This window comes from Melanerpes formicivorus, unplaced genomic scaffold (genome assembly GCF_026170545.1).
Source record: "Melanerpes formicivorus ecotype bairdi unplaced genomic scaffold, bMelFor1.0.p_v2 SCAF_73, whole genome shotgun sequence".
NCBI lineage: Eukaryota > Metazoa > Chordata > Aves > Piciformes > Picidae > Melanerpes > Melanerpes formicivorus.
Genome location: NW_027142425.1, coordinates 3,039,913 through 3,058,112, shown reverse-complemented (window position 1 = coordinate 3,058,112; position 18,200 = coordinate 3,039,913). Strand labels below are relative to the sequence as shown.

Here is an 18,200-nt window from a genome sequence, read left to right as displayed (position 1 = left end):
GATACTATGATACATGCTCCAAACACCTGCTGAAATCTGCTCCAGCACTTGTTCCAACCACCACTGGCCAAGCAAGTTGCTCACTATGTCCTTTAACCCCTCCATCAGCACCCAGAGCAGAGATGGCAGCAGGGTCTCACTGCCCAAGGTGGGATGCAGAGCTCTGTTAAAGATCTGGGCTGTCTTCAGGGGCATGGGTGACTCAGAGCTGTACAGGCAGTTCTGGCTACAGAGACCTACACAGGAAGAAAAGCTGAAGGGCTTGAAAAGAAGAAGAGAGGAAACAAGTTCCCAGGGCAGCAGCAGAGGCAGCTGCAGAGCAGGAGTGGAGGCAGGAGTGTCCACATTGCTGTGCCCCATCCCACTGCCTGCTCAGACACAGCTAACCAGGGCAGCACCATGCAGGGCAGCTGGGAGCCTGTGCTGAGCTACCTCCACAACCAGCTCCAGAGGTCTGTTTTGCACTGCTGCAAAAGTTTCAAGCAGGATGGAGAAGGTGGGGATCAAGCCCAAGGTGCAGCACTTTTTTGGTGGTCCTGCTTTGGCACACACAGAGCAAGCAGGAGCAGAGGAGGTTCCACACAAACATCAGGAAAAGCTTTTTTCACTGGGAGGGTGACAGAACCCTGAGCAGGCTGCAGGTTGTGGAGCCCATGAGACATTCAAAACCTGCCTGGATGTGTTCTGTGTGACCTGCCCTGGGTGATCCTGCTCTGGCATGGGGGTAGGACTAGATGATCTTCAGAGGCCCCTTCCAACCCCTACCATTCTGTGATGCAGAGAAAGCAGACTGAGGACTGATGAAAATGGCTCCCTGTATCAATGCCAAAGCTCAGCTCCATCCACCTGCAGCCTGACTTTTAGGCAGTGTCACAGAGACAGAGGCAAAACCAGCCCAGAGAGCTCCCAGCACAGCTCAACCACAGCCAACAGCCAAGGTCACTTTGGACTTTCAAAAGTCAAAGCTTTACTGGCACCTCTCTACTTGGCACCTCTGTGCTCTCTCCCAGACAAACACCCCAGGCTCCTTGGCCTTGCCTGACTTGTTTTGAAGTGCTGTAAGGAGCAGCCTGCTTAAAACCACGTCAGGAGCACCAAACGCTGAGGTGGTGCTCAGCTTTGCACCAACGGCCAGCAGCAACACCAAGAGACCTCAGGGGAAGAAGCTTCTGCTAGCAACCATTCATTCACACCCAGCAGGCAGCCCACCTGGGACAGGGTTCTCCTCTGAGCAGTGCTCTCATTAAAGAGCCAGCATCAGGGGCTTGGCTCATGGCCCAGCTCTTGCTGGATTTCACAGAGTCACAGAATGTCAGGGGCTGGAAGGGACCTCCAGAGCTCATCCAGTCCAACCCCCTGCCAGAGCAGGGTCACCTAGAGCAGCTCACACAGGAACACATCCAGGTGGAGTTGGAATATCTCCAGAGAGGAAGGCTCCACAACCTCCCTGACCAGTCTCAGGTCATCAGGAGGACTTCATCTCAGTCACAGTATCACAGAATGGTAGAGGTTGGAAAGGGACCTCTGGAGCTCATTGAGGCCAAGCCCTCTGCCAAAGCAGGTTCACCTAGGGCAGGTCACACAGCATCACACCCAGGGAGGCCCCTCAGATGTGCAGCAATTACTTGGAGTGCAAAGCCTGTGAGAACAAGGCTTCCTCACAGAAAGGGAGGAGGAGTGTGGCTGTCTGCAGGCTAATTCCTTTCCCCTTCCCCCTTACCTTTCATGAAGAACCCCAGAAGACTGCCCTGCAGTGGGGCTGCTAACAGCAATGTGCCCTCTGGTTTGAGGCAGAAGCTATTGGAAGCTGCTATGGGGAGCTCCTTCCAGCTCCTTCTCCACATGGTCACAGAATCACAGAATATTAAGGGCCAGAAGGGACCTCAAAAGCTCATCCAGTCCAACCCCCTGCCAGAGCAGAGTCACCTAGAGCAGGTCACACAGGAACACAGCCAGGTGGGGTTGGAATATCTCCAGAGAGGGAGACTCCACAGCCCCCCCGGGCAGCCTGCTCCAGGGCTCTGGCACCCTCACAGGGACAAAATGTTTCCTCCTGTGTCCATGGCACTTCCTCTGCCTCAGCTTCCACCACTGCCCCTTGTGCTGGCATTGGGCAGCACCCAGCAGAGCCTGGCTCCAGCCTCTGGGCACTCACCCTGCACATCTAAAGAGCCTCAGCTCCCTCAGGCTCTCCTCAGAAGGAACATGTTCCACTCCCTTCATCATTTTTGTGCCTCTGTGCTGGACTCTCTCAAGCAATTCCCTGAGCTCCTTCTTGAGCTGAGGGCCCCAGAACTGGACACAATATTCCAGCTGTGGCCTCAGCAGGGCAGAGCAGAGGGGCAGGAGAACCTCTCTGACCTGCTAACAACAGCCCTTTCAATCCACCCTGGGCTGCCCTTGGCCGCGTTGGCCACCAGAGCACACTGATGGCTCATGCTCAACCTCCTGTCCACCAGGACCTCCAGGTCCCTTTCCCCTTCACTGCTCTCCAGCAGCTCAGTTCCAGCCTTAATAATTCTATGATTCTCTGGGGGAAAAAACCACAAATACCTTCCACCCAATGACAAAAAACCTCAACCCCATCAGAGCACCAAACATAGCAGCTTCTCACCCTGCCTTGAATGTGTGTCTGCAAGCTTGCATCTGAACATTCACTGCCAGATCTTCTAGCACCACCACTGACTTAGGCTGAAGAGTTGGGCAGGGAGAAACTGAATGAAATTCAAAGGCAAGTGTAGAGTCTGGCAGCTGGGAAAGAGCAACCTGATAGAATTATTAAGGCTGGAAAAGGCCTCTTAAGATCGTTGAGTCCAACCAGCAACCCAACACCATCATGCCCACTAAACCATGCCCCCAAGTGCCATGGCCACAGGTTGGTTATTTGGGGTGGGTTTGGTTGGTTATTTGGGGGCTTTTGGTTGGTGATCTTGGGGTTTTTGGTTGGTTATTGGTGGGGTTTCCCTTGATTATTTTTTGGGGGGGGGTTTGGTTGGTTATTTTGGAGCTTTTTGGTCTGTTATACTGGGGGTTTGTTGGCAGGTTATCTTAGATTTTTTTGGTGGGTTATTTTGGGGTTCCTGGTTGGGGTTTTTTGCTTGGTTATTTGGGTTTGATTTGATTGCTTATTTACTTGGGGTTTATTGGTTGCTTCTTTGGGTTAGATTTGGTTGCTTCTTTGGGGTTTCTTGGTTGGGTTATTTGGGTTTGATTTGGTTGGGTTATTTGGGTTTGATTTGGTTGCTTCTTTGGGTTTGATTTGGTTACTTATTTATTTGGGGTTTCTTGGCTGCTTATTTGGGTTTGATTTGGTTGCTTTGGGTTTTATTTGGTTGCTTATTTATTTGGGGTTTCTTGGCTGGTTATTTGGGTTTGATTTGGTTGCTTTGGGTTTGATTTGGTTACTTATTTATTTGGGGTTTCTTGGCTGGTTATTTGGGTTTGATTTGGTTGCTTCTTTGGGTTTGGTTTGGTTGCTTATTTATTTGGGGTTTCTTGGCTGGTTATTTGGGTTTGATCTGGTTGCTTTGGGTTTGATTTGGTTGCTTATTTATTTGGGGTTTCTTGGTTGGGTTATTTGGGTTTGATTTGGTTGCTTATTTGGGGTTTGATTTGGATGCTTATTTGGGTTTGATTTGGTTGGTTACTTGGGTTTGATTTGGTTGCTTATTTGGGGTTTCTTGGTTGCTTATTTGGGTTTTCTTGGCTGCTTACTTGGGTTTGATTTGGTTGCTTTGGGTTTGATTTGGTAGCTTATTTGGGGTTTCCTGGTGGCTTATTTGGGGTTTCTTGGTTGGTTACTTGGGTTTGATTTGGTTGCTTTGGGTTTGATTTGGTTACTTATTTATTTGGGGTTTCTTGGTTGGTTACTTGGGTTTGATTTGGTTGCTTTGGGTTTGATTTGGTTACTTATTTATTTGGGGTTTCTTGGCTGGTTATTTGGGTTTGATTTGGTTGCTTTGGGTTTGATTTGGTAGCTTATTTGGGGTTTCCTGGTGGCTTATTTGGGGTTTCTTGGTTGGTTACTTGGGTTTGATTTGGTTGCTTCTTTGGGTTTGATTTGGTTGCTTATTTATTTGGGGTTTCTTGGTTGCTTATTTGGGGTTTCTTGGTTGCTTATTTTGGACTTTTTATTGGTTGATTATTTTGGGGGTTTTGGTTGCTTTTTTGGTTGGTTATTTTGGGCTTTTTTGGTTGGTTATTTTAGGTTTTTTGTTGGTTTTTTGGTTGGTTATTTTGGGCTGTTTTGGTTGGCTATTTGGGGGGGGGTTGGTTGTTTTTTGGTTGGTTATTTAGGGCTTTTTTGGTTGGCTATTTTGGGCTTTTTGGTTGGGTTTTTGGTTGGCTATTTGGGGGCTTTTTTGGTTTATTATTTTGGGGGTTTTGGTTGGTTTTTTTAGTGGCTATTTTGGGCTTTTCTTGGTTGGTTATTTTGGGCTTTTTTAGTTGGTTATTTTAGGGGTTTTGGTTGGTTTTTTGGTTGGTTATTTTGGGCTTTTTTGGTTGGTTATTTTGGGGGGTTTGGTTGGTTTTTTGGTTGGTTATTTTGGGCTTTTTTGGTTGGTTATTTTGGGGGGTTTGGTTGGTTTTTTGGTTGGTTATTTTGGGCTTTTTTAGTTGGTTATTTTGGGGGGTTTGGGTTGTTTTTTTGGTTGGTTATTTGGGGCTTTTTGGTTGGTTATTTTGGGGTTTTTGGTTGGGTTTTTGGTTGGTTATTTGAGGCTCTTTTGGTTGGTTATTTTGGGGGTTTTGGTTGCTTTTTTGGTTGGTTATTTTGGGCTTTTTTGGTTAGTTATTTTAGGGTTGTTTTTTTTTTGGTTGGTTATTTTGGGCTGTTTTGGTTGGCTATTTGGGGGGGTTTTGGTTGTTTTTTGGTTGGTTATTTAGGGCTTTTTTGGTTGGTTATTTTGGGGATTTTGGTTGGCTATTTTGGGGATTTTGGTTGGTTATTTTGGGGATTTTGGTTGGTTATTTTGGGGATTTTGGTTGGCTATTTTGGGGATTTTGGTTGGTTGTTTTGGGGATTTTGGTTGGCTATTTTGGGGATTTTGGTTGGTTATTTTGGGCTTTTTTGGTTGGTTATTTTAGGGGTTTTGGTTGGTTTTTTGGTTGGTTATTTTGGGGGGTTTGGTTGGTTATTTTGGGGCTTTTTTGGTTGATTATTTTGGGGGTTTTGGTTGGATTTTTGGGTTGGTTATTTTGGGCCTTTTTTGGTTGGTTATTTTGGGGTTTTTGGTTGGGTTTTTGGTTGGTTATTTTGGGCTTTTTTTGTTGATTATTTTGGGGTTTTTGGTTGGTTTTTTTGTTGGTTATTTTGGGCTGTTTTGATTGGTTATTTGGGGCTTTTTTGGTTGATTATTTTGGGGGTTTTGGTTGGTTTTTTGGGTTGGATATTTTGGACTTTTTTGGTTGATTATTTTGGGGGTTTTGGTTGGGGTTTTGGTTGGTTATTTTGGGCTTTCTTGGTTGATTATCTTGGGGGTTTGGGTTGGTTTTTTGGGTTGGTTATTTTGGGCTTTTTTTGATTGGTTATTTTGGGCTTTTTGGTTGGTTATTTTGGGGGTTCTGGTAGGTTTTTGGTTAGTTATTTTGGGGGTTTTGATTGGGTTTCTGGTTGGTTATTTTGGGCTTTCTTGGTTGATTACCTTGGGGGTTTGGGTTGGTTTTTTGGTTGATTATTTTGAGCTTTTTTTGATTGGTTATTTTGGGCTTTTTTGGTTGGTTATTTTGGGGGTTCTGGTTGGTTTTTGGTTAGTTATATTGGGGGGTTTGATTGGGTTTTTGGTTGGTTATTTGGGGCTTTTTTGGTTGATTATTGTGGGGGGTTGGGTTGGTTTTTTGGTTGGTTATTTGGGGCTTTTTTGGTTTATTGTTTTGGGTGTTTTGGTTGGGGTTCTCTGGGGATTTTCTTGGTTGGTTATTTGGGGTGGGTATTTTTTGGGTTGTTTGTTTTGTTGTTGGGGGGGGGTCGATTTATTTCCCTCCTCCCCTCCTACCCGGTAGCTTTTCTGGTGAAAATGCTCTTTCAAATGCCTAAGCATTCAGCTATTGTTTGGAGCTATTAAGCACAGCGGCTCAAAAATCTCCTCCCTGGCAAGCATCCCAATTAAGCAGGCATCCCGTTGATCAGCTTTCTGATCACATGGGATTTGTTCTGCTGCTGCATCTGATAGAAGACTTTCTGCTTTGAAGCATTTCGGCTGCAGCCAGAAGGAGGCCCCACCCTTATCATTTAGAGAGAGACTTGGGGCAGGGGGGGGGGAGAAATAATCTCAGAGCCTGCTTCTACTGGCAGCATCTTGGGGAAATCAAAGGCAGTTAAAAAAGCAATCTCTTGTTTGTCCTGAAATTGGTGTGGAGCAAGTCAGGCAGCAGGAATTAGACCAAGGGCTGGTCTGCTCTGAGCAAAGTGTGGGAAAGCAGGAAGGGAGCAGTCACTGCAGAACAAATTCTGATTTTTTTTTCTTCTCTGCCCATGTCTCCCCCGTGGCACCATTCAGAAACCAGGGATTTTTCTCATCAGATAAGGCTACCTCTGAAATGAGAGCACTTAACCAGACAAACCCACACCTTCAGTCTCCCAGGTAATTTTAAAAGGCAGGAGTGAAACTGCAGGAGTGAACTGGACCTGCAAGATTGCAAAATGGGGAGATGAGAACTTTCTAAAGAGGAAATCGCAAAGATGTTTTGAATAGCCAGGCAAAGGGAGTCCACTGTGAACTCCCCACAGAGGAAAATCCCAAACAGGAAAAGTTGGCTTTTGGTACAGGGCTTGGAGAGCAGTGCTACCGTTCTGTGGGAATTCAGGATCTGCTCCTGAGGTGCACCACATAAAGGAGGTGCAAAGATTACAGCAGACTGCAGCTAAAGCACAGAGCCACTGAAGACTTTTCTCTGTGGCTCATTTTCTCTTCTGCCTCACTTCTCCACCTGCAAAATGGGAAGAGTAAGCAGCATTTTCCTAGCTCACATGGCAGAGTGGAGGCAAAGCTGTGACACACACGCATCAGCCTGAGGAGCTGACCCTGAAATGGTTGCAGAGTAGCATCAGGAAGGGATGCTGCTCACCTCTGCCCACTGGAACACAGCTCCATCACAGGATCTTACAGCAACCTGCACAACAGCCTCCAACAAGGAGGAGCCCCTCACCAGTTTCTTATGAGGATTAACCAGAGACACCTGAGCCTTTCAAAGCCAGGGGGGCAGATGCTGAGTCTGATTTGGGCAGAAGTGCTGTAAGGAGGACACCAGAAGGCCAAGTGCAGGCTGGCTCACAGAATTTCATAGATTCATAGCATTGTTTGGTCTGGAAGGGAACTTAAACATCATCCACTTCCAACCCCCCTGCCATGGGCAGGGACACCTCCCGCTAGACCAGGCTGTTCAAAGCCTCATCCAGACTGGCCTTGAATGCTTTCAGGCTTGAACACATCCACAGCCCCCCTGGGCAACATGTTCCCAGAGTCTCACCACCCTCACTGGACAGAATTTCTTTCTAATCTCCAGTCTCAGTCTCCTCTCTCCCAGCTCAAAGCCATTGTTCCTCATCCTGGCACTCCCAACCCTTGCCAAAAGTCCCTCCCCAGCTCTCCTGTAGTCCCCTTCAGGTACTAGAAGGCTGCTCTGAAGTCTGCCTGAAGCCTTCTCTTCTCCAGGCTGAACAGCCCCAGCTCTCTCAGCCTGTCCCCACAGGGGAGGTTCTGCAGCCCTCTGATCATCTTCATGGCCTCCTCTGGACCTGCTCCAGCAGTTTAACGTCCCTCTTATGCTAGGGGCCCCAGAACTGAAGGCACATTGCAGAGCAGAGGGGCAGAATCCCCTCCCTGTGCTGCTGCTCTCCCTGCTCTGGATGCAGCTCAGCACACAGCTGCCTGCTGGGCTGCCAGGGACCACTGCTGGCTCCTGGGGAGTTTGTCACCAACTGACACCCCCAAGGCCTTCTCCTCCAGGCTGCTCTTGAGCCACTCCTCACCCAGCCTGGATTTGTGCTTGGGATTGCCCTGGTCTAGGTGTAGGACCTTGTACTGTATACCCTCAGGCTAGAAGAGTTCATCTGAGGGATCCAGCCAGACCTCCTTCATGGCAGAGCAGGAGGACCCTCACCCAGCCACTGCTCATCAAGGGCACAATGCCTCAGGAAAGACATTCAGCTCCCATTTTAAATAGATAGCTTCTAATTAAGCTCTTGGTTAAAAATGTGCAGCTTATTTCTGTCAGCACTGAAGAGCTGCTTGGAGACCACTGACATTTCTTAAAATACCTCCAGTGACAGACTCAGGCTCAGCTGACAGCCATCACCCCTCCCAGCTACACCAACCAGCAGCTACAAGCCATCCTCTCTCCCTGGTGTAACAAGGGCCTCCATCCTGAACACCTGCTTTAACTGATAGTCAAAAGCAGGGACAGGCAGTGAAGGCTTCTCTGAGCTACCTGCTATGCAAACACTCATCTCCCACAGGCTTCCCTCCCTACCTGAACAGAAGCACATCTCTCCTGCTGGTAGTGTGAAAGACAAGTGACAGAGCTGTGACATCAGCACAGCTCTGCTGGGACAAGTGCTGTCTGTCAAATGAGCCTAACAGCCAGGCATAAAAGAAGCATTAGGCTGGGTAGGGTTCACCATTGCCAGTGTTGAGCCAGCAGTACAATCCAGAGAGTCAGAGTCACTGTGTGAAAGATCTCCAGCTTCACCTAATGCATCAGGGCAAGACCAAAACCCACTATCATAGTATCATAGTATCAGTCAGGGTTGGAAGGGACCACAAGGATCATCTAGTTCCAACACCCCTGCCATGGGCAGGGACACCCCACACTACATCAGCCTGGCCACAGCCTCATCCAGCCTGGGCTTAAACACCTCCAGGGACAGGGCCTCAACCACCTCCCTGGACAACCCATTCCAGGGCTTCACCACTCTCATGGGGAAGAACTTCCTCCTCACTTCCAGCCTCAATCTCCCCACCTCCAGCTTCATTCCATTCCCCCTAGTCCTATCACTACCTGAGATCCTGAGCAGTCCCTCCCCAGCCTTCCTGGAGCCCCCTTCAGATACTGGAAGGCCACAATGAGGTCACCTGGGAGCCTTCTCTTCTGCAGACTGAACAGCCCCAACTCCTTCAGTCTGTCCTCACAGGAGAGGTGCTCCAGCCCTCTGCTCATCCTCCTGGCCCTTCTCTGGACACCTTCCAGCACCTCCACATCCCTCTTGCAATAGGGGCTCCAGAACTGGAGGCAGTACTCCAGGTGGGGTCTCACCAGGGCTGAGCAGAGGGGGAGGATCACCTCTCTCGAGCTGCTAGCCACACTTCTCCTGATGCAGCCCATAGGATCCCTTGGAATCAAGGCATTCCCTGCTTCTGGAATGCATGGGAATTAACTGGTCAAACATCCACCTGGGGGGCAAGACCTTCCCACTTTATGCCCTGAATCCTGCAGAGGAGAGGAGAACCCCAGATTGCAAGAAGATGCAAGACAGACTGATGGAGGGGGACACAGCCAGCATGTTTCAGGGGTGACTGGCTGGTGAGACCTCAGAGAGGAGCTCAGTTCCTGGGCTTCCAAAGCCAAGGATGACCCCTGTCACAGGTTGTTGTGTGAGGAAGACTTTGATGCTAATCATAGAATCCTTAAGGCTGGAAGAGAGCTCTAACCCCATCAACCCAACACCAGCATGGCCATTAAACCATGTCCCAAAGTGCCACATCCATAAGTTTCTTGTATCCCCCAGGGATGGTGACTCCACCACCAACCTGGGAAGCCTGTTCCAGTGCCTGACAAGATAGCATCAAACATCCCTCTGGAAGACACTGCCACAGTCTGTGCAGGACAGACAACCACCCAAGAGCTGAGGCCTCTGTGAGCAAGCAAGTAGGAAGAGTGAATCAGATTCACAGATTGAATTGAGTTGGAAGGAATCCCCAAAGGTCATCCTGCCCAACCCCCCCTGCAGGCAGCAGGGGCCCCTCCAACTAGATGGGTTGTGGACCACTGGAACCGGTTCTCCAGGGAGGTGGTTAAGGCCTCATGCCTGGAGACATTCAAAGTCAGGCTCAACAGGGCTCTGGGCAACCTGATCTAGTGGAGGATGTCCCTGCTGACTGCACAGGGCGTTGGGACTGGATGACCTTTGGAGGTCCCTTCTACACCAGGCTGCCCAGAGCCACATCAAGTCTGATCCCTGGCTCTAGGGGTGGGGCCTCAGCCGTATCCCTGAGCAACCTGCTCCAGCATTTCACCATTCTCATTGTGCAGAACTTCCTCCTGATGTCCAACTAACATTTCCCCTGCTCCAGTTTCAGACCATTACCCCTCATCCTATCACCACAGCCCCTTCTGAACACTCCCTCCCCAGCCTGCCTGTAGGTCCCTCTCAGATCCTGAAATGCTGCTCTAAGGACTCCCTGAAGACAGTATCACAGTATCAATAAACTTGGAAGAGACCTCAAAGATCATCGAGTCCAACCTGTCACCACAGACCTCATGACTAGACCATGGCACCAAGTGCCACGTCCAATCCCCTCTTGAACACCTCCAGGCATGGGGACTCCACCACCTCCCTGGGCAGCACATTCCAATGGCTAACAACTCTCTCAGTGAAGAACTTTCTCCTCACCTCCAGCCTAAACTTCCCCTGGCACAGCTTGAGACTGTGTCCTCTTGTTCTGGTGCTGGGTGCCTGGGAGAAGAGACCAACCCCTTCCTGGCTACAACCTCCCTTCAGGGAGTTGTAGAGGGCAATGAGGTCACCCCTGAGCCTCCTCTTCTCCAGGCTAAGCAGCCCCAGCTCCCTCAGCCTCTCCTCACAAAGCTGTGCTCAAGGCCTCTCCCCAGCCTTGTTGCCCTTCTGATCAACTAAACCATGGCACCAAGTGCCTCATCCAGGCTCTTCCTAAACACCTCCAGGGACAGTGAGTCCACCACCTCCCTGGGCAGCACTTCTCTGGACTTCTCTTCTCCAGGCTGAACAATCCAAACTCTCAGCCTGTCCCCACAGCAGAGGTGTTCCTGCCCTCTGATCAGCTTGTTGACCTCCTCTGGACCCTCTCCAGATCCAGGTTTACATCTTTCCCGTGTTGAGGGCCCCAGATCTTATCACAGTATCCTAGCATCAGTCAGGGCTGGAAGGGACCACAAGGATCATCTAGTTCCAACCCCCCTGCCATGAGCAGGGACACCCCACACTAGATCCAGGCTGGCCAGAGCCAGACTTAACAAAGTACTCCAGGTGAGGTCTCCCCAGAGCAGAGCAGAGGGGCAGGATCCCTCTCTCCAGCTCTGGCCACACTGCTTTGGATGCAGCCCAGGCTGCCCTTGGCCTCCTGTGCTGGCAGTGCCCAGTGCTGGCTCCTGCCCCGCTTCTCCCCCAGCAGCACCCCCAGGGCCTGTCCCGCAGGGCGGCTCCCGGCCGCAGCTGGCCCCAGGCGGGGCTGGCCCCGCGGCGCTGCCGCCGGCACTCACAATCGGCTGTAGCTGGGCGCCCGGGAGCATGAACTGCATCTGCTGGGCGAACATGGCTGCGGCTGTCTTCTGCTGGATCAGGTTGTTGCGGCCGTTGATTTCAAGCTGCGTTTTTAAGTGCGGGGGAGGATGGAGATATTTGCAGTTCTCTCGGGTACACCGGCCCTGGGAAAAGAAAAGAGACACAGAGAAACTGACGAACCCCGTGAGGAAACAGCGCTTCAGCCAAGGCCAGGCTGAGGGCAGGCAGCAGGGACAGTTAACTGAGGCGGGTTTGGGTTACTGTCGCAACGCCACCGGCTCCGCCCAGGCAGGCTGGTGCTGCAGAGGGACCTGGACAGGCTGGGCAGATGGGCAGAGTCCAAGGGCAGGAGATTGAACACATCCAAGTGCCAGATGCTGCACATTGGCCACAGCAACCCCAGGCAGTGCTACAGGCTGGGGTCAGAGTGGCTGAGAGCAGCCAGGCAGAGAGGGACCTGGGGGTACTGGTTGATGGTAGGCTGAACATGAGCCTGCAGTGTGCCCAGGCAGCCAAGAGAGCCAATGGCATCCTGGCCTGCATCAGGAACAGTGTGACCAGCAGGAGCAGGGAGGTCATTCTGCCCCTGTACACTGCACTGGTTAGGCCACACCTTGAGTCCTGTGTCCAGTTCTGGGCCCCTCAGTTTAGGAAGGAGGTTGAGATGCTTGAAGGTGTCCAGAGAAGGGCAACAAAGCTGGGGAGGGGCTTGGAACACAGCCCTGTGAGGAGAGGCTGAGGGAGCTGGGGTTGCTTAGCCTGGAGAAGAGGAGGCTCAGGGGAGACCTTCTTGCTCTCTGCAACTCCCTGAAGGGAGGTTGTAGCCAGGTGGGGGTTGGTCTCCCAGGCAAGCAGCACCAGAACAAGAGGACACAGTCTCAGGCTGCGCCAGGGGAGGTTTAGGTTGGAGGTCAGGAAGAAGTTCTACACAGAGAGAGTGATTGCCCATTGGAATGTGCTGCCCAGGGAGGTGGTGGAGTCACCATCACTGGAGGTGTTCAGGAGGAGACTTGATAGGGTTGGTTGCATGGTTTAGTTGATGCGGTGGTGTTGGATGATAGGTTGGACTCGATGATCTTGAAGGTCTCTTCCATCCTGGTCTATTCTATTCTATTCTATTCTATTCTATTCTATTCTATTCTATTCTATTCTATTCTATTCTATTCTATTCTATTCTATTCTATTCTATTCTACTGTGCCTCTTTCCTGCCTTTTCTACAGCAGGGCAAGCCTTAGGTGAAGAATAACACAGCTTCTCCTGCACCAGCAGATGGAGAGAGGTGACTCTGCCACTCTGTTCTGCTCTGGTGAGACCTTACCTGGAGTACTGCATTCAGCTCTGGAGCCCTCAACACAGGAAGAACGTCCAGAGAAAGCTACAAAGATGATCAGAGGGCTGGAGAGCCTTCCCTATGGGGACAGGCTGGGACAACTGGGGGTTTTCAGCCTGGAGAAGCCTCCAGGGAGAACTAAGAGCAGCCTTCCAGCTCCTGAAAGGGGCTAGAGGAGAGCTGGGGAGGGACTTTTGCCAAGGGCTGGGAGTGACAGGATGAGAGGGAATGGACTGAAGCTTGAGGAAGGCAGATTCAGACTGGAGACTGGGAAGAAATTCTCTACAACCCCTGGAGGTGTTGAAGGCCAGGCTGGATGAGGCCTTGAGGAACCTGGTCTAGGGGGAGGTGTCCCTGCCCATGGCAGGGGGTTTGGAACTGGGTGATTTTAAGGTCCCTTCCACCCCAAACCATTCCATGAGTCTATGATAAAGAATCACAGATCACCTGAGCTGAGACCATCACTTGGCCATGAAATCATCACCCACAAACTTTGCCTTGCTTTAGCGGTGCTTGCACCTGACCACAGGAAGAGAAACACCAACAGCCCTCTGAGTGCAGAAAAATGGTAACACACACTGTCACAAACATCAAATTAGTCATGAAAAAGAGGGTTTCTCCCCCACCCACCACCCCCCTTTTCCCTGTGCACCTCCTCCTCAGCAAACACAGCCATACAGAACCCAAGATGTGCTTCATGCAATTTGTTTTTAGGCTTATTTATAAGGTAAGCTTTACACAAAAATGGTCACTTCCCTCCCCCTCCCAGAATTCTTTCTTTGGAGCTCTTGAGAGCCCATTAAAATAAAGCCAGGCCTGAGGGCCAGGGAGCTGTTCCATGACAGGTAAGCAATAACTGTTCCTGCAGGCAGCAGAAGCATCTTTGAGGGGCAGCTCATGGCAGTCACTCCTGCCAAGGGCTGGACAGCCAGCTCTCAGCCTCAGTGGAATTAAGTTTGCTTTCAAAAAGGGGGCCCAGGAGGTGACTCCATGTCCCTGCTGCTGTTCATCAGGATCACAGGCAGTGGGAGCTGCACCCCCAAGCCCACAGGAGTATGCTCGTTACACACAGCACCGCACCCAGGCCTTGGACTGGAGGGAAAGCCCTGGGGATGGGCTGCTGCCTGCATCCAGGATGCTCCCCTGGGGGCTTACAGAGTCATTTAGGCTGCAAAAGCCCTCCAAGATCCAGTCAACCATTACCTCACTCTGCCAAGCTTACCACTAAACCAACCATCAGCCTAATGCCACCATGGCCACTAACCCACATCCTCCAGTGCCAGGTCCCCACGTTTCTTGAACCCCTCCAGGCATGGGGACTCCACCACCTCCCTGGGCAGCCTGTGCCAATCCCTGACCACTCTTGCAGTGAAAAATTGTTTCCTAATGTCCAGCCTAAACCTCCCCTGGTGCACCTTGAGGCCACTCCCTCCTGTTCTACCACTAGTCACTTGGGAGAAGACCAACCCCCACCTCATTCCAGCCTCCCTTCAGGTAGCAGTCAGGTCTCACACAGCCCTCCTGGTGTGAACACCACTGCAAAAAGCCAACACTGTGATGCACTGCAGGGACTCTTTTTGCAGCCCCAGTCAGGCTCCTTGACTTGCCATGAAGAGGGGCAGATCACTGCAGAGCAGCCAAAGACTTGCAAGCTTTAGGTGTGCTTTCCTCTGGACCTATTCCTGGTGGGGGTTAACTGCTTTCCCTGGGAAGAGGGCTGCAAAATGCAGCTGCAGCCTGAAAGGGGCTGTGTGATGGAGTCTCATGAGAAACAGGCTCTTACCTGCTCCAAGGAGACCAGGGTTAAACAAAACTCCTGCCTCCCTGCTGTTATTTATGGACAAAGCCCCAGATGCCAGAACTGATGGACTGAACTCACAGGAGAAGAGAAAAGCCCAAGCTTCAGCAGCCTGCCTGTGCAGAATGGAATGCTCTGCCCTGCTCCTACAAGAGCCCAGGAGCTCCCAACAAGCCAGCTCAAAAAAGAAGGAAGCTTTAAAATGCCCTCATTTTGGCTTCTCAGCAAGGCAACAGCCCCAGAATCCCAGCAAGTGAATTGCTGACAGGCCCCAAAGGCAGGAATCCTCATCCCCAAAGGCCTTCCTACACCTGTGGAAGGTGAGGGTAAAACGGCAGCAGGAAACAGCTGGTGGTGCTCAGATGCCCTTAAGGCACTACCACAAGCATTAATCTGGAAGGAGGAGCAGCAGCAGCCCCAGCTAGGTTTAGGGGATCCTGCCTATGGCATCTGCACATTGGCCACAACAACCCCAGGCAGTGCTACAGGCTGGGGTCAGAGTGGCTGAGAGCAGCCAGGCAGAGAGGGACCTGGGGGTACTGGTCGATGGTAGGCTGAACATGAGCCTGCAGTGTGCCCAGGCAGCCAGGAGGGCCAATGGCATCCTGGCCTGCATCAGGAACAGTGTGACCAGCAGGAGCAGGGAGGTCATTCTGCCCCTGTACACTGCACTGGTTAGGCCACACCTTGAGTCCTGTGTCCAGTTCTGGGCCCCTCAGGTTAGGAAGGAGGTTGACTTGCTGGAAGGTGTCCAGGGAAGGGCAAGAAAGCTGGGGAGGGGTCTGGAGCACAGCCCTGTGAGGAGAGGCTGAGGGAGCTGGGGTTGCTTAGCCTGGAGAGCAGGAGGCTCAGGGGAGACCTTCTTGCTCTCTACAACTGCCTGAAGGGAGGTTGTAGCCAGGTGGGGGTTGGTCTCTTCTCCCAGGCAAGCAGCACCAGAACAAGAGGACACAGTCTCAGGCTGTGCCAGGGGAGGTTTAGGCTGGATGTTAGGAAGAAATTCTACACAGAGAGAGAGATTGGCCATTGGGATGTGCTGCCCAGGGAGGTGGTGGAGTCACCATCACTGGAGGTGTTCAGCAGGAGACTTGATAGGGTGCTTGGTGCCATGGTTTAGTTGATTAGGTGGTGTTGGATGATAGGCTAGACTCAATGATCTTGAAGGTCTCTTCCAACCTGGTCTATTCTATTCTATTCTATTCTATTCTATTCTATTCTATTCTATTCTATTCTATTCTATTCTATTCTATTCTAATTCTATTCTATTCTATTCTACTACTCTACTCTACTCTACTCTACTCTACTCTACTCTACTCTACTCTACTCTACTCTACTCTACTCTACTCTACTCTACTCTACTCTACTCTATCTTTCCAGCTGCATGGCACCAGATCCCTCTAGAACCCTTCTCATCACCTGGGAACTAAAAGCAGCCCAGCATTCAGAGCACATCTGCAGCATCCCACCTCCCCAGCTCCTGTGGGGCTGCTCAGGTGCCTGCAAACCACACCATCATGGCAAGGTTTGGGTTGGAAGGCACCTTCAATTTCATCCAGCTCCAACTCCCCTGCCAAGGGCAGGGACACCTTCCACTAGACCAGGCTGCATAAGGCCTCATCCAGCCTGGCCTTCAACACCTCCAGGGAGGGGGCAGGGATCACAGAGCCTTTGACCACAGAACCACAGGATTGCTTTGGGTGGAGAAAACCTTTAAGATCACTGAGTCCAACCTTTCTCTGCCTCTGCAGCCCCCCCCTAGAGCAGCAGTTGTTGACAGCCAGGCAGCTGCTCAGTTCCAAGCCCCTGCCTTGGAGGGCTTGGACATCAATGTCAGAAATTCCTCCTGGCTGAAACGTGGCCCAAGTGCTTTGGCTTGGGAAAGCACAACACTTCTACCAAATTTGGAATAAAGCTGTGCAGATCTTTCTGCACTACAGGAATGGAGAAGATTGTGGGGGGACACACAAAAAGAAAGAGCTACTGGGGTTTTGTAAAAAGCATTTCCAGAGCCTCCTCCAACCTGAAAGGGGTTTTGCTGTCCCAGCTGAAGCCTCATGTGTCATTGATAGAGGTCACCCCAGCTTGGTAGGAAGCTCTGTCCTCATTTTGCTCAAACCAGGGTCTGTGCAATTCCAACCAAAGTGTTCTACAACCAGGATGTTTTTATTGCCAGCATAAACCCCACCCCTACAGCACAAGGTCTTGGTCCTAGGCACAGAGCTGGGAGCAGCAAACAGTGCCCACAAGGAGTGCTCCTGGTTTAGAACAGAATTAACCAGGTTGGAAAAGACCTTTGAGATCATCAAGCCAAACCTATCACCCAACACACAGAATCACCAAGGTTGGAAGAGACCTCAAAGATCATCAAGTCCAACCCAGCACCACAGACCTCATGACTAGACCATGGCACCAAGTGCCACATCCAATCCCCTCTTGAACACCTCCAGGGATGGGGACTCCACCACCTCCCTGGGCAGCACATCCCAATGGCTAACAACTCTCTCAGTCAAGAACTTTCTCCTCACCTCCAGCCTAAACTTCCCCTGGCACAGCTTGAGACTGTGTCCTCTTGTTCTGGTGCTGGTTGCCTGAGAGAAGAGACCAACCTCTGCCTGGCTACAACCTCCCTTCAGGGAGTTGTAGAGAGCAAGAAGGTCTCCCCTGAGCCTCCTCTTCTCCAGGCTAAACAACCCCAGCTCCCTCAGCCTCTCCTCACAGGGCTGTGCTCAAGGCCTCTCCCCAGCCTCCTTGCCCTTCTGATCAACTAAACCATGGCACCAAGTAGCCCATCCAGGCTCTTCCTAAACACCTCCAATGATGGTGACTCCACCACCTCCCTGGGCAGCACATTCCAAAGGCCAATCTCTCTTGCAGGGAAGAACTTCTTCCTAACATCCAGCCAGTTTCAACCAGGACAGGTATTTGCTGCAAAGCTAAGGCTGTGAAGTGCAGCACCACTGGCACTCAGGCCTTCTAGGGCTCCAGGAAGGCTGCAGGAATCACCATTGCATTCTGATTCAACACTGCACCTTCAGTCTGGCTCCTCCTCACCAGCATTTTGACCCTGAGCATCACCATGCTCTGTGTCCCACCAGAACCAGTTAGAATCATGGAACTGTTTTGGTTGGAAAAGCCTTCTAAGATCATCCAGTCCAACCACCAACCCAACCCCACCATGGCCATCAAACCATGTCCCCAAGTGCCATGGCCACACATTTCTTAACCCCTCCAGGGATGGGGACTCCACCACCTCCCTGGGCAGCCTGTGCCAATCCCTGACCACTCTTTCCATAAAGGAATTGTTCCTAATATCCAACCTAAACCTTCCCTGGGGTAACTTGAGGCTATTTCTTCTCACTTGTAACAAGGCAGAAGAGCCCAACCCCCACCTCACTGCAACCTCCTTTCAGGTAGTTGCAGAGAGCAATGAGGTCCCTCCAGAGTCTCTTCTTCTCCACACTCAACACCCCCAGCTCCCTCAGCTGCTCCTCCCCAGCCCTGTTCTGCAGACCCTTCCCCAGCTTGGTTGCCCTTCTCTGGCCACACTCCAGCCCCTTGGTGTCCTTCCTGTAATGAGAACCCCAAAACTGAA

The 18,200-nt window shown here is 51.1% G+C and overlaps 1 protein-coding gene across 10 annotated transcripts in view; it reads right to left on the bottom strand.

Annotated features, from left to right (window-relative positions):
• Window positions 1-18,200, bottom strand: part of LOC137453928 (muscleblind-like protein 3) — a 142,021-nt gene that overhangs the window by 34,614 nt on the left and 89,207 nt on the right. For all 10 annotated transcript variants that reach the window (XR_010990484.1, XR_010990485.1, XM_068163655.1 and 7 more), the window contains one exon: window positions 11,458-11,622. Coding sequence is in view for 8 of the 10 variants with exons in the window: in XM_068163655.1 (XP_068019756.1) it covers window positions 11,458-11,622 (165 nt within the window). In the remaining 2 variants the exon portion in view is untranslated. The remainder of the gene's footprint in view (window positions 1-11,457; window positions 11,623-18,200) is intronic.